The 13,131-nt window shown below is 35.9% G+C and overlaps 1 protein-coding gene across 1 annotated transcript; it reads right to left on the minus strand.

Moving 5' to 3' along the window:
- Positions 1 to 8,050: 8,050 nt before the first annotated feature.
- LOC148035747 (histone H2B.9-like) lies at positions 8,051 to 9,364 on the minus strand. The gene has a single exon (XM_087677761.1). The coding sequence runs from the start codon at positions 9,274 to 9,276 to the stop codon at positions 8,821 to 8,823; it is 456 nt and encodes a 151-aa protein (XP_087533887.1). The 5' UTR covers positions 9,277 to 9,364; the 3' UTR covers positions 8,051 to 8,820.
- Between the last annotated feature and the right edge of the window lie 3,767 nt (positions 9,365 to 13,131).

Here is a 13,131-nt window from a genome sequence, read left to right on the forward strand (position 1 = left end):
ATATGACCATATCCAAAAATATTGGCCATATGCTGGATCATTGGATGATCATGATGAGAAGATGAAAGATCTCACTGACAATGCAAGTTGTATAGAGGATGAAGTATGTGAGTTAATTGCCCACAAGAATGAGAGCTTAGTCACACCAGAGAACATTGCCCTTGATGTGCAACTTAATTCTTGAAAAGTTTGTCTTAATAGGTTTTTTGGCAATATTGACCCAAATGAATCACCGCGCATGCTCATCTACTTACATTGGACAACATTGCCCTTAATGTGCAGCTTGCTTCTTTCAAAGTTTAACTTGATAGGTTTTTGGCAATGTTAACTTGGATGAATCGCCACATAAGGACATCCTCAAATCCATGCTTTACTTTTATATATATATATATATATATATATATGAAACCTCTACAAGACTTCTTAAATGAGTTATATTTGATTTGATTTGTGAATATCTCCATTTTGTAATACATTTTCTATCTCTTCCAAATTGTAAAACTTTTTTAAAATAATTTTAATGGTTTGTTTTTTCATCTTTCACCTTGGTATTCTTTTAGTTTGGAGCCTCAAACACCTTTGGATCTACAACACCTTTGAGCCTTTGGCAAGCCCTATGTACGGATGTAGACAAACAAACATCCATTGGCAAGGCTTGGAGAGAGGAAGGGGGGGGGGGGGCAGATTTAACAATGCTTGGCTAGCCTTTAATGGGTGATGTGTATGCATATGCTCATGCATGGCCATATACGTATTTTCTTATGCATGTTGGACCTAATGCATGTATATTCTTTTACTTTCTAGTTTGGGATACCCTCAAGACTAGCATATCTTCAAGTTTGACTAATGCTTGCTAGGTCTTCAGTGAGTGTCATGTGCACATGTGGATGAATGGACATCCATAAGAGAGAGGAGAATTATTAGTTGGCCTTTGGCGAGCACCATGTATGTAGCTACTCATGCATAGCCATTTACGCAAGTGCTCATGTGTGACTATTCTTTTATCTTTAAGTCTGGGATACCTTCGATGTAGGGTTTTCGATGTTGCAAATGTGTTTATCAATTGTATGTTGAATGGCTTCGAGATTCTCTATTGAAACTCTTATACTCTCTTGAAAGTTTCATGTAGTCATCATGGAACAAAGCAAAGCCATGGATGATGTTCCAAACATAGTGCATTTGACTCTATTGAATGTAATTGATTCAATGGAATTAAAGAAAGTGGCCATGACATCGCCTCTTTGATGCTTGCCTGCTTGGAGCTGTTTGCATGGGTATGGGAGATAATTGTTCTGATTGTATTTACATCAAGGTGTTGTATACTTTTTTTAGAGATAATCATTTGCATATATTTTTGTAGCCAAAATGTGGAGTCTAACATTTGGTTCAATGTATAAGGACTTGGATTAGATCACTCTCTCTCTCTCTCTCTCTCTCTAACATTTGGTTCAATGTATAAGGACTTGGATTAGATCACATTTTTAATTTTGAGTATGTATCCATTGCCCAAGATGAAACTTATAAGGTACTATTGTCTTGCTTATTGTAAAGTGCTTGGGCCACCACTTTTTTGTGGTAATATATGCTTCCTTTTGTGAAGCATGCATCGGTTTTGAAATTTAATGAGTGAAATCTAATGGGTGCATCCAATGTGATGTCTCTTTCTTGAGGTTCAATCTATATATAAAGACTTATAACACTATATTAGAGAATTTGGGAATCTCCCAAGTTCCACTCTCAAATTAGACATAAAGATTTGACCATGGGACTAAATCTTAATCCCTTTTTTGAAGATGGAACTTGGTACTATCATCTATATAGTATCTAGAAAAAGTTTCACCTTTAAGGGGGTTGCAAATTGACCATGTCACCAAATATTGACGATCCTATAAATTCCCAAAGTATATGAAAAATCACAAACTCCCTAATATAGTGTTTTATTATGTCTTGCAATCTAGAGGGAAAACTTAATTGACTTTTGCAATGTAATACATATGAGAGAGTAGTATTCTCTATAAAATGCTTAGTGTATGGTTTAATTTTAATATCTAGTATTTAATATTTGGACATACATACATACATACATATAATTAATTAATTAATTAATTAAAATTAGGGAAAAGCTTTGAGAATCATTTGGATGTCTTCTTTGTACTTAGAGATTTGTGTTTGGATTTGCATGTAGATTGTATGTAGATAATTTAAATTTGAATAATGTTAAATGCATATGTGTTCATTTAGCTCTCTCTCTCTCTCTCTCTCTCTCTCTCTCTCTCTCTCTCTCTCTCTCTCTCTCTCTCTCTCTCTCTCTCTCTCTCTCTCTCTCTCTCTCTCTCTCTCTCTCTCTCTCTCTCTCTCAAAACTCTTACATGCATCTTTCCAATTTAAGAATCCTAATGTTTTAGGTATACTATGCATTCCTATTGAAGAATAATATATTTGGGTTTTAGTTATAAGCATGTGGGATCGCTTATTGGTTAGATAGGATTTTTATTTATCTCTCTTTGGATTAGATATCTAATTATATAGAATATAAAAATATATAGTTTTGATTTTGATGACTACTAGCATTCCTTGCACATAGGAGCACTGTGCCAATTTAAATTGCGACAGTGTTTTGAATTAAGTGATTCTAGATTAATTCTACTTTTAAGTTTTTTGGAAAATACTATTCCCAATCAAGTCTCTCCCCGAAAGAATGCATGGTCTCTCTTGACATACATGCTTTATGAGAATCCAATCAATATGGGATTTTCACACCGAACAACTAGTAGAGATTATGTGTTACGTGTTCATAGGCATATGCTCAACTCTACGTGGCATAGACAACAATAAGTTGCTAGGCTTAGGACTCAAATGGTTTGGCTATAGACAAAACATGATCGGAGGGGGCACAAAGAGGTGTGTTTTGCTATGGCTGGGTGCTAGAGCATTTCACAGAGAGGAGCTCTAAATCATGATAACTTGATTCATGCAAAAGTTCAAAGTTTGGTGCATAGTATGCAAAATATGCATTCTCACATGGGAATTTGAAATGGGAATAGTGAATCGATTGAGCCACAATTTGCTATAAATTATAACTGCAATATTGAAAATCACCAAAATCGAGGAAATCCTATGTGAATGAGTCACGTTGGTGAGTGAAAATGAGCAAACGGGGATATGATGCTGTGTGAAGTCAAGTGGGATAACACATGCAAATATCATTTTTTTGTCTTTCTAACACTTACATGTAGCGAGAGTCAGGTTGATAAATGAAAATCCCAAGTGGTACCATGCATGTTTGACACGTGGTTGTGATATTTTATTTTTGAGACACACGCTTCATGCAGGAAGAGAAAAAAATGTGTTCTTGTTTCCGATTTTGAGTCCCTGAGTGGAATTTTATGTGGCAAGGGGCATGTTTGCCATCTAGCAATTAAGGGGAAGCAAGGGGCAACTTGAAAAATTAAGGGAAAAAGTAAAAACGTGAGTAGTTTTTTTGAAAAAGAGAAGAGAAGAGTTTGACACGAGACACAATCAACATGAGAGAGAGAGAGAGAGAGAGAGGGGGGGGGAGGGAGGGACGGAGGGAGAAGAAGAATCTTGCAGACTGAAGGAAGGGAGAAATCTGAAGCTTAGAAGAAAAAGAACAAATTGTCAAAAGAAAGAGACCATGAAGCTGAAGTTATTGAAGCCGTGGAGCAGGAGGGCAGGGCTGCTGAAGTCAATGGGCTGATGCGAGTTCTCATTTTTTAGATGATGGTAATAAGAGTCTTCCTTTTGTCTTATTTTCTTCTACTGCTCTGTGGGGCAGAGAGTTTGCATATCAATTCTGGTGTATGGATATGAGTGAAAGACAGCAGAGGGTTGTTCTTCATCATGTTGAGAATGATGTTTGTTAGTTGTTGAGTGAGGCTTCCCATCATCATATAAGAATAGAAGTAAAGGGCCTCTACATCTGAAACTGGGTATGAGGCACGGAATATGTATTATGAGCAAGTGTTGAATGCATGGGTTCAAGTTAGTGAAAATCTGAAAGGATTTGCAGCCAAGAAAATAATGAATCTGAGTTCATAAAGTTTGAAGCTCTCGCAACTCTTCATCAATGCAAGATATGCTAAGATGTATTTGCTAGTATGCTGAAATGAAAATCTGAAGTCAAAGAATGTGTCTTCCCATTTGCAAGTATATGCTTTTGGAACAGAGTAGTTGTGTTTGTTGTATAGAGCATGCAAAAATTTAGAACTACAAACTGTACTAAGTTGTTTTAGGATAGTAGATCAAGGAATTTGACTTTGACTTGTTCTAAAGAGTTATAAAGTGGAAAGAGGGCTACAACTTTCCTTTTTAAAGCTTTGCGATCTGAGGTCTAGTTAGAAAGTTATGAATTGTTCTGTGTAATGCTCTATGAGGTAATTTTTGTACTCTATGAGGCAATTTCTATGCTCTATGACGAAATAGGTGAATTTAGCAGCATCTATGTCACCAACTTGATTTTCCATGAAAGTCATCATGATTTTCCATTGCTATATTAGTGCAAGCTATGTTTTGATGCAGTAATGGAATGTCTACAACAATGAAATGCTTAAAACATTGAATGAGCACGAAAATTTGCCATATAAAGCTTTGATTACCTGTGTATTTAGTTTGTACTTATGTGTGCTCTAAGGAAAGAACAGTGAGGGTCTACAACTAATTTTATACTACTTGAAGCAATCACGCTTTGTGGGGCAGTTTGTTGCCATATAAAGCTTGTGTTGTCAGAGTCTCTACCATGGTTGTTTCAGCGTCAAATTCTCTCAAAAAATGGTAATTCTGAGCTTGAAGGTTTGAGCTACTTAAGTTTTTGAGCTGAAGTCTCAATGAGGAGTGAGTGATCAATAATTTTCTATCATGTGTTTAGTGGTGCTGTCTCGTGGGTTTTGTTGAGGTGAGATCCTCGGTCTTTATCTTGTGGTGATATTAGTCTTGGGGGTTGTTAGAGACCAATTACCCAATTCACCTACCAACGTGTCAATAATGCTCCAACCTTTAGCCCTCAAAATAAAGGTTTTTGCTCAATTTTTGCATGCTTTACCTACAATGGATATTCATCCTACAACTACAATATTGTTGTTTCAAAACTCGATTATGCATTCCATGGGAAATCTTTTTGAGATGTGTGAGCAATGTTCAGCTAAATTGTGGGGATGTGAGACTCAAAGTGCAAGGATCGATTTTGTTTGCTAAACATTGCTATCAAAATGGAAAAGTAATGTTGCCATTGTTGCAACATCCACTACAACCATTGCATGATTTTTTGCATGGTATGCATCCTTAAAGTAAGAATATTTAAAAATAATATATGAGCATATAATAGTGATCTTGGCGCATTTGTGTCACTTGGTGCCAATGTTGATGAGTTTTTGTCTGTTGTGGGGAATTCTTATACCTTTAGAGTGTGTGGCTCCATTTATCATCATATAGGCCCTCTGCTTCTCCTAATGTGCAACGATAAGAAAGGCCAAGATATACATAAATTTATGTTTATGATGCTGAGTATGAGTTATCTAATCGATTGGGTGTTATGCCTAATTTATTACCAAATTTACTTGAGAAACTTCAATGTATGATGAATCAACACAACGTATATACACAAGCTTTTAGATCCATGGGTATGCAATTGCAAAACAATCCCTTGCATGATTTAACAATGACTATTTTTAGAGTTTAACAGACTAATAGACTGTACTCAGCTTCACTGGCAACAACTGAAGTTGCGGCTATCATGCCATGACAAGGTGATGAGAATACTCTTAATAGTTGAGACATACATGTTTATAGTCGAGATGGACAATGTATTGCTATTTCAAACTTACATATGGCATGTATGCCAATGCTATATGTTTTTCTTTTTCCTATGGGTGATGATGGTTGGCATGTAAAGGTACCTTATAGTAATGTTAATATTTCAATTAATATACGTGGATTTTCTAATAAGGATTGTGTTACTCAAATGCAATTTTATGCATTTTGGCTACAAGTGTGTGAGGACACTGTCGTGTGTATGTTGCATGGTAGTCGATTGTCGCAACAATTTATTGTTAATGCTTATTATAGTATAAAGTAATGTAGGTTGGCTTGGTGTGTCATCAGAATCAATTAGTTTTACGCTTGAAAGTTTATAAAGACTTGGCAGATATGATGGGAGTGATGGATAATGAGCCAATATAAATTATTGGTACCTCTATTAGTAAAAGGGTGGTCTTGCCATCTTCTTTTACTGGTGGGCCAAGGCACATGTATCAGTTGTATCAAGATGCCATGGCTATAGTATGGAGTTAGGGAAAACTTGATCACTTTATAAAAATGGCACGTAATCCAAAGTGGTCGAAGATAACTAATGCTTTGTTGCTTGGACACAGAGTGCTTATGATCTTCCTAATTTGACTGCTCAAGTCTTTCATTAAAAACATGCTAATATGATGTATATATTGTTGAAAAGAAATATGTTTGGAAATGTTGCAAGCTATGTTAGTGTGATTGAGTTTCAAAAGCGAGGGGTACCGCATTCTCATACTTTGTTGATTTTGAAGCACCCTTTTAAAACCTCTGAAGCATGCCATTATGATAGATTTATTTGTGTTGAGTTTTATGATAAAGTAAAGTTTTCAACTTTATTTGAAACTATCTCAAAATGCAATGTCTATGCATTGAATCCCAAGAGCCCTTGCATGTGTAATGGTCAATGTATTAAAGATTTTCCTCTGGACACACGGTCACAATAAAGGATAATACTATTGATAATCAATAGATTATTCCATACAATCCTTACTTGAGTAAAAAATACAATGCACATATAAATGTTGAGGTATGCTCAACAACGACAATCGTTAAGTATTTGTATAAGTATATACACAAGGGAAATGATCATGCAACCATTAAATTTTCTATTGAAAGCTCAAGGTTAAATGGTATGAGCATCCATGAAGTGGACGAGATTGAGCATTATTTAGATGTACAATATATTTATGCTTCAAAAGCATATTGGCGAATATACGACTATGCATTGCACAATGAGAAGCCTGATACACAACGGTTTTGCAAGTGTACTTGCCTGATGAGAATTGTGTGGTGTTACAAGATACTGACAATATATCAAATGTTATATAAAATAAAGGTATCAAGAAAACTACTCTCAAAGAGTGATTTGTGTGCAATCGTATTCATCCAAAGACTCGATTTATTCACTATCAAGACTTTCCAATGTATTGGATGTGGAATGCGCAACGAAAGGTGTGGACAAAGAAGAGTGCAAATACATGTGATCAAATATACTTTGTGTCAGCTATATGTGGTGGTGAGCATTATTACTTATTAATGCTCTTAATAGTGTCTTGAGAATATGCATATTTTGAGGATTTATATATGGTTGGCAATGCAATATTCAATACTTTTAAGAAAGCCTACATTACAAAGGACATGTTAGAGGATAATGGTGAGTGTGTTATGTGCTTGGAAAAAGTTGCCTCTATACATATTCTCAATTGTGTGTTGACCCTCTTTTAGAAGATAAATATACATGACATACTGGAGCAACATAGAGTTTATGTTCTTATGGAGGCAACATTGAATGACAAATAGAGAGTTGCATATAATGCAATTATAAAGACTATTGATACAAACTTTGGGGAGTTTTTTTTAAGGTTCCGTGGATCTAGAAAGATATTTCTTTATAAGTGTTTGCTTGCTAGGCTACACAATGATCATCATATAGTATTAGTAACAATACCATTTGGCATTGCTGCTTTGCTTCTTCAAAGTGGTTGTACCACTCACTCAAGGTTTAAATTCCTTATCAATTAATTTACAAAGTTCAAGGTTCAAAGCCATAAGATTCAAAGTGATTGTACCACTCACTCAAGGTTATTTTAAAGTTAATTAATTTTTGTTAGTTAAATATATTTATATTTATATTATGGCTTTTTAAAATTTTAGTTGCAAGAAAAAAAAACTATTGTATCCCCTATACCATCACCAAGACGAGAGAGAGAGAGAGAGAGAGAGAGAGAAAAGAGAAGAGATATAAAAACATTATGAGAGAGGGGTTGCAAACAAAGAAGAGAAATCAATAAAGAAAAAGAGAAAGAAGTGAAAGGAAGAAAAGAGAGAAAGCAATAGATATTGCAAAGGGAGGAGACATAGAAAGAGAATAGGGAGATAAAGAGGGGATATACATACATACACACACACACACACATATATACACATATACATACACATATACACATATACATATACATGAGGATACAAGAGAAAAACATGAGGATTAACATCTTATGCATGAGGATACAAGAGAAAAACATGTTAAAGTTGTGCAATGGAAGTAAAGCATGTGATGTTTTTACACTCAAGGATAGCAAAGCTACCATGCAATAAGGAAACAAATACTGCATGGCAGCTTCACTTCTCTTGCATCCCACTTCACAACAGCAACAAGGTAAACATTCTATTCAAATAACCATATAGACCTCTTGCAGGCTGCAGCTACCTTTGAGCCAATTAAGCTGGGGAGACAGCATGTGCATTTACAAAGCAGCCCATCCAAAAGCGTCTAGGAAGGGCGGACCACCACCCCCAAAAAGGATGATGCGAGCCTGCGAACAAGAAAGAGCGGTTAAGCTCCTACCACCCGTGAATGTGGCGATGGTAATAACAACCACACTGCAGCCCATACAATTAAACATAGAGAATCACGTGCAGGCACGCGCGATACGAGCACGTTCTCAGGGAGAGCGGTGGTGTTGAAAGAACGCCTATTTCTGAAACCTACGAGACGAGCAAAAGTGGCGATCATGCTCAGGCGCTGGTGAACTTGGTGACGGCCTTGGTACCCTCAGAGACAGCATGCTTGGCGAGCTCGCCGGGGAGGATAAGACGGACGGCAGTCTGGATCTCACGGGAGGTGATGGTGGGCTTCTTGTTGTAGCGCGCGAGGCGGGAGACCTCCTGGGCGAGCTTCTCGAAGATGTCGTTGATGAAGGAGTTCATGATGCCCATGGCCTTGGAGGAGATGCCGGTGTCCGGGTGCACCTGCTTCAGCACCTTGAAGATGTAGATCTTGTAGCTCTCCACCGACTTCTTCGTCCTCTTCTTCTTGGCGGCCTTATCGCCGCCTTCCTTGGAGGAGGAGGGCGGCTTCTTCTCGGCCTTGGGCTTCTTGGAAGCGGCCGCGGGCTTCTTCCCGGCGGTCTTGGCGGCCTTCTGCTCCGCCTCGGCTGCCGCAGCGGGGGCTTCTTTGGCTTTGGGGGCCATCTATGGCTGTTCGTTCACCCCGAAGGAAGAGGGCAGTTGAGACGGGAGAGACAAGAGAAGCGCGTTGTCATGGGTTAGTGGCTGATTGCGGCAGGGATAGCTTTATGTAAGGGGAGAGTCTTGGAAGAGCGGTTTAAAACATGCCCGCCAATTTTCAAATCCTTCACCGGGAGTCGGCGGACCTGGTCCTTGTAAGTTGTAACTTGTGACAAGGATGAAGGGATCACTTGGAGGCTGGACTAATATAAAACGTGTATGTTTTAGGGTGGGTTCAGACTTCGACCGCCGACACAATTGGTAATTCTTGTGTCCGTCAAGAGTGTGTTCAGATTAAAGGGAAGCCAAGGTATTTTCAACGATGTGGTTCTGGGCAAAATGGTTATGTGGGAGTGCTCTATTGGGTTTGAAGTTCATTGGTGGGAATTCAACCCTTCTGAAATCCACTTTATCAATGTTGTCTGGCCTAACTAGTGCGGAACTGATTTAAAAAGCCGAGTTTTGCGGCGTATTTTTCGGGGCGAATAGAAACTAGACATGTCTACAAGCGTGTCCTTTTTTTCCGTTCTGAGTGTGGAGTCTGAACCCACCTTTAAAAGATCATGCATACGAGGCCTACCTATTACACGCTACCTTGGTTATCTCGGTGAAAAACTATCTGTAAACTATCCATCATCACCCCAATCCCCACCCTCCCACCGCCCCCACAAAAAAAATGCAAAGCCTTAGCCCACTAGATATGTAAACTATCTTATTTTTCATTACCAAGAGTTCAATGCTTGCCAAGCACACCTTCAACTTTTCCATTAAATTGGAGTTGCTATGTACTAGCTTGTATGCAAACTAAAGCACGTTGCACACCAAAGTGATGGATGCCCAACCCTTGCCCAGAGTATGGGCATGCACTTTTTAAAACTAGGTGTGGACATAGAAACAATACCTTTACACATCAAAATAACACATTTTGTTAAAAGTAGATCATAATTTTTACTTTTATACTACTTTAATTTGGCTCTCGGTTCAGCGATCTCCCAAACCTCCATTTTTTACCCCGAGCCTCCCCTACCTGCACGTGTTGCAGTTTGGCTAGTTTTCTAGGCAGGTTACTCTCCCTCTCTCAGGGACAGCGCAGGCAGAGAGGGGAGGACTTGGCAACACCCAGATAGAAAGGTGCTTCTTCTTCTTCTCTCTCCCCGAGTGGCGTCGTGGTCAGCACCCATCAGGCGTAGCAGAAGACGATGACGAGCAACAGTGTAGTGAGATGGCGGGAGGGTAGACGACAATGCAGCGAGACCGCGGAAGGGTAGACGTGGCGACGGGACAGTGGACAACGCAGCGGGACCATGCAAGGCAGACATGGCAAGAGGGCGACGACGGGCGCGAAAAAGAGAGAGAGAGAGAATTGATAAATAATCATTAATAATTAATTATTAGTTATTAGTTAATGTTAACTATTATAGTTATTAATAGTTAGTTGATTAATTAGCTATTAATAATTAATTAATTGTTATATTTATATAGTAAATAGTTATTCATATTAATATAATAGTTAGTTAAAGTAATTTGGTATTATTATTATACCAAGTAATTAATTAAATCAAATAGAATAGATCATTGTTAATAAATAATTTAATTAGTTAACTAATATTAATAATCAAATCATAGTTATTAATAGTTAGTGATTGATTAGTTAATTAATATTGGTTATTAATACTTAATAATTATCTAGTTATTAATTAATAATTAGTTGATTAGTTAATTAATTAATAGTTATTAATTAAAGTAATTGGTTATTATTATTATTTCATTATTCTATTATTATTATTATTTATTAAATTAAATAACTTAATTAAATTAAATAGATTAACTAATTAAACTTATTTGATTATAAAATCAATTTTTATTATTTTATAGTTATTATTATTATCATTAATAATTATTTAATTAGTTAACATTAATAGTTAGTTGATTAATTAATTAATGGCTATTAATAGTTATAATTATATAGTTATATGGTTATAGCTATAATATTAATATAATAATTAATTAAAGTACTTTTCTTATTGTTATTATTATTATATAATATTTTATTTTTTATTGTGTTATTATAATAAAATTAAGTACCTATTTAAATAGAATAATTAATTATTATTTTTATATTTTCTATATTTGAATAATATTAATTTAGCTTTAAACTAAGTAACTAATTAGCTGATTAATAATTATTTTTAATATTTTTTCCTTAATAATCAATTATTTAGTTTATTAAGTACTTATTTTTTATATTTTTATGCTTATATAATAATTTTAATTTCTTATATATAGTTATAGTTACTTATATTTATTATATTATTATTTTATTACTATATTTTACATTTTAGTTATTTTTATTTTTTATGTTGTGTTATTAAAGATTATAGATATGGATATTTTTATTTTTATATAGACCTCTCTCTCTCTCTCTCTCTCTCTCTCTCTCTCTCTCCAACTAACCTACCTAAGTAACCTCCCCAACTTTTGTTTATGTTAGTGTTGGACTAGCCTCTCCAACTTTCCTTTGTGTTAGTATTGGTTTTGTAGTGGGTAGGTTAGTTGGTTAGAGAGAGAGAGAGAGAGAGAGAGAGAGAGAGAGAGAGAGAGAGTATGTTTGTTAGTCTTTTAGTTTTCTTATTTTATTATTATGTGATGTGATGGAGAGAGAGAGAGTAGTTTGTTATTTGTTAGTGGGGAGAGAGAGAATGAATGTTCATTTATTTTTTTTTAATTCATTTTGTTAGTGGTTGGTGAGTTATGGTAAGGTGGTAGGTTAGTTTTGTTTGTGTTGCTAATAAGTTAATTAATGTCAGTTAGTTTTGTTAGTAAGTTGGTTGGTTAGTGAGAGAGAGAAATTATTAATTAATTAATCAATTATTAGTTTTGTTGATTATTGCTTGATTATAGACTCTCTTTCTCTTAACATAGGTGTGGGGGTAGACACAGGAAAATATATATTAATTAATTGATTAATAGTTAATAATTATTACTTTTAATTAATTGATAAATAAATCAAGTATGGGAGAGAAGGGGAGGGAGGGAGAGAAAAATCAATTGATTAATTAACCATGGACTCTCTCTCTCTCTCTCTCTCTCTCTCTCTCTCTCTCTCTCTCTCTCATATAGGGTATGAAGTAGGTTAGTTAGTAGGTTGGTTGGTTGGAGAGAGAGGGGGGGGCAGTGGAAGGGAGAGCACATCTTTGTCTCTCTCTTGCTCTCTAATAGATAGATTGTAGCAGATGAGACACCTCTCTCTCTCTCTCTATTTAAAAATAAATGGAGAGGGTGATATGTTGCATATATTTGAGTAAGGAAAGTAGCTCTCTCTCTCTCTCTCTCTCTCTCTCTCTCTCTCTCTCTCTCTCTCTCTCTCTCTCTCTCTCTCTCGTAGGGTATGAAGTCTAAGTATTTTGATTTGAGTTTAGGGTATAAATTTGGTTTTATAGGCAAACTCTGTGTGTGTGTGTGTGTGTGTGTGAGCTTTTGAAATAGTGGAGTTTTTAATATTGAATTTATATAAAGAACACCCACCCACACACCTCGAGTAAGTTACTATGTATAAACCCTAGGCCTCACATGCGTTCAATGCATGTTTTATATATCCCTATGTAGCCGATTTTGTAAAATTTTCTTGACCCTTATGTGACTTTTTAGCAATATTTATAAATCCCTTAATGTAAGTTTATTTTCTTAAGTAAAGAATTTAATGGATCCCTATGTAATAGATACAAGATATTACAATATAGAATTGACCATAGAGCAACTCTCAAGGGTTCATAAAAATCTCTTAGTAGTTCTAGTGACTTCACAAGTTGGAAATTCAAC

The sequence above is a fragment of the Lygodium microphyllum genome, chromosome 5, assembly GCF_053477565.2.
Source record: "Lygodium microphyllum isolate KBCC chromosome 5, Lygodium_microphyllum_v1.1.10, whole genome shotgun sequence".
In the NCBI taxonomy this organism is placed as follows: Eukaryota; Viridiplantae; Streptophyta; class Polypodiopsida; order Schizaeales; family Lygodiaceae; genus Lygodium; species Lygodium microphyllum.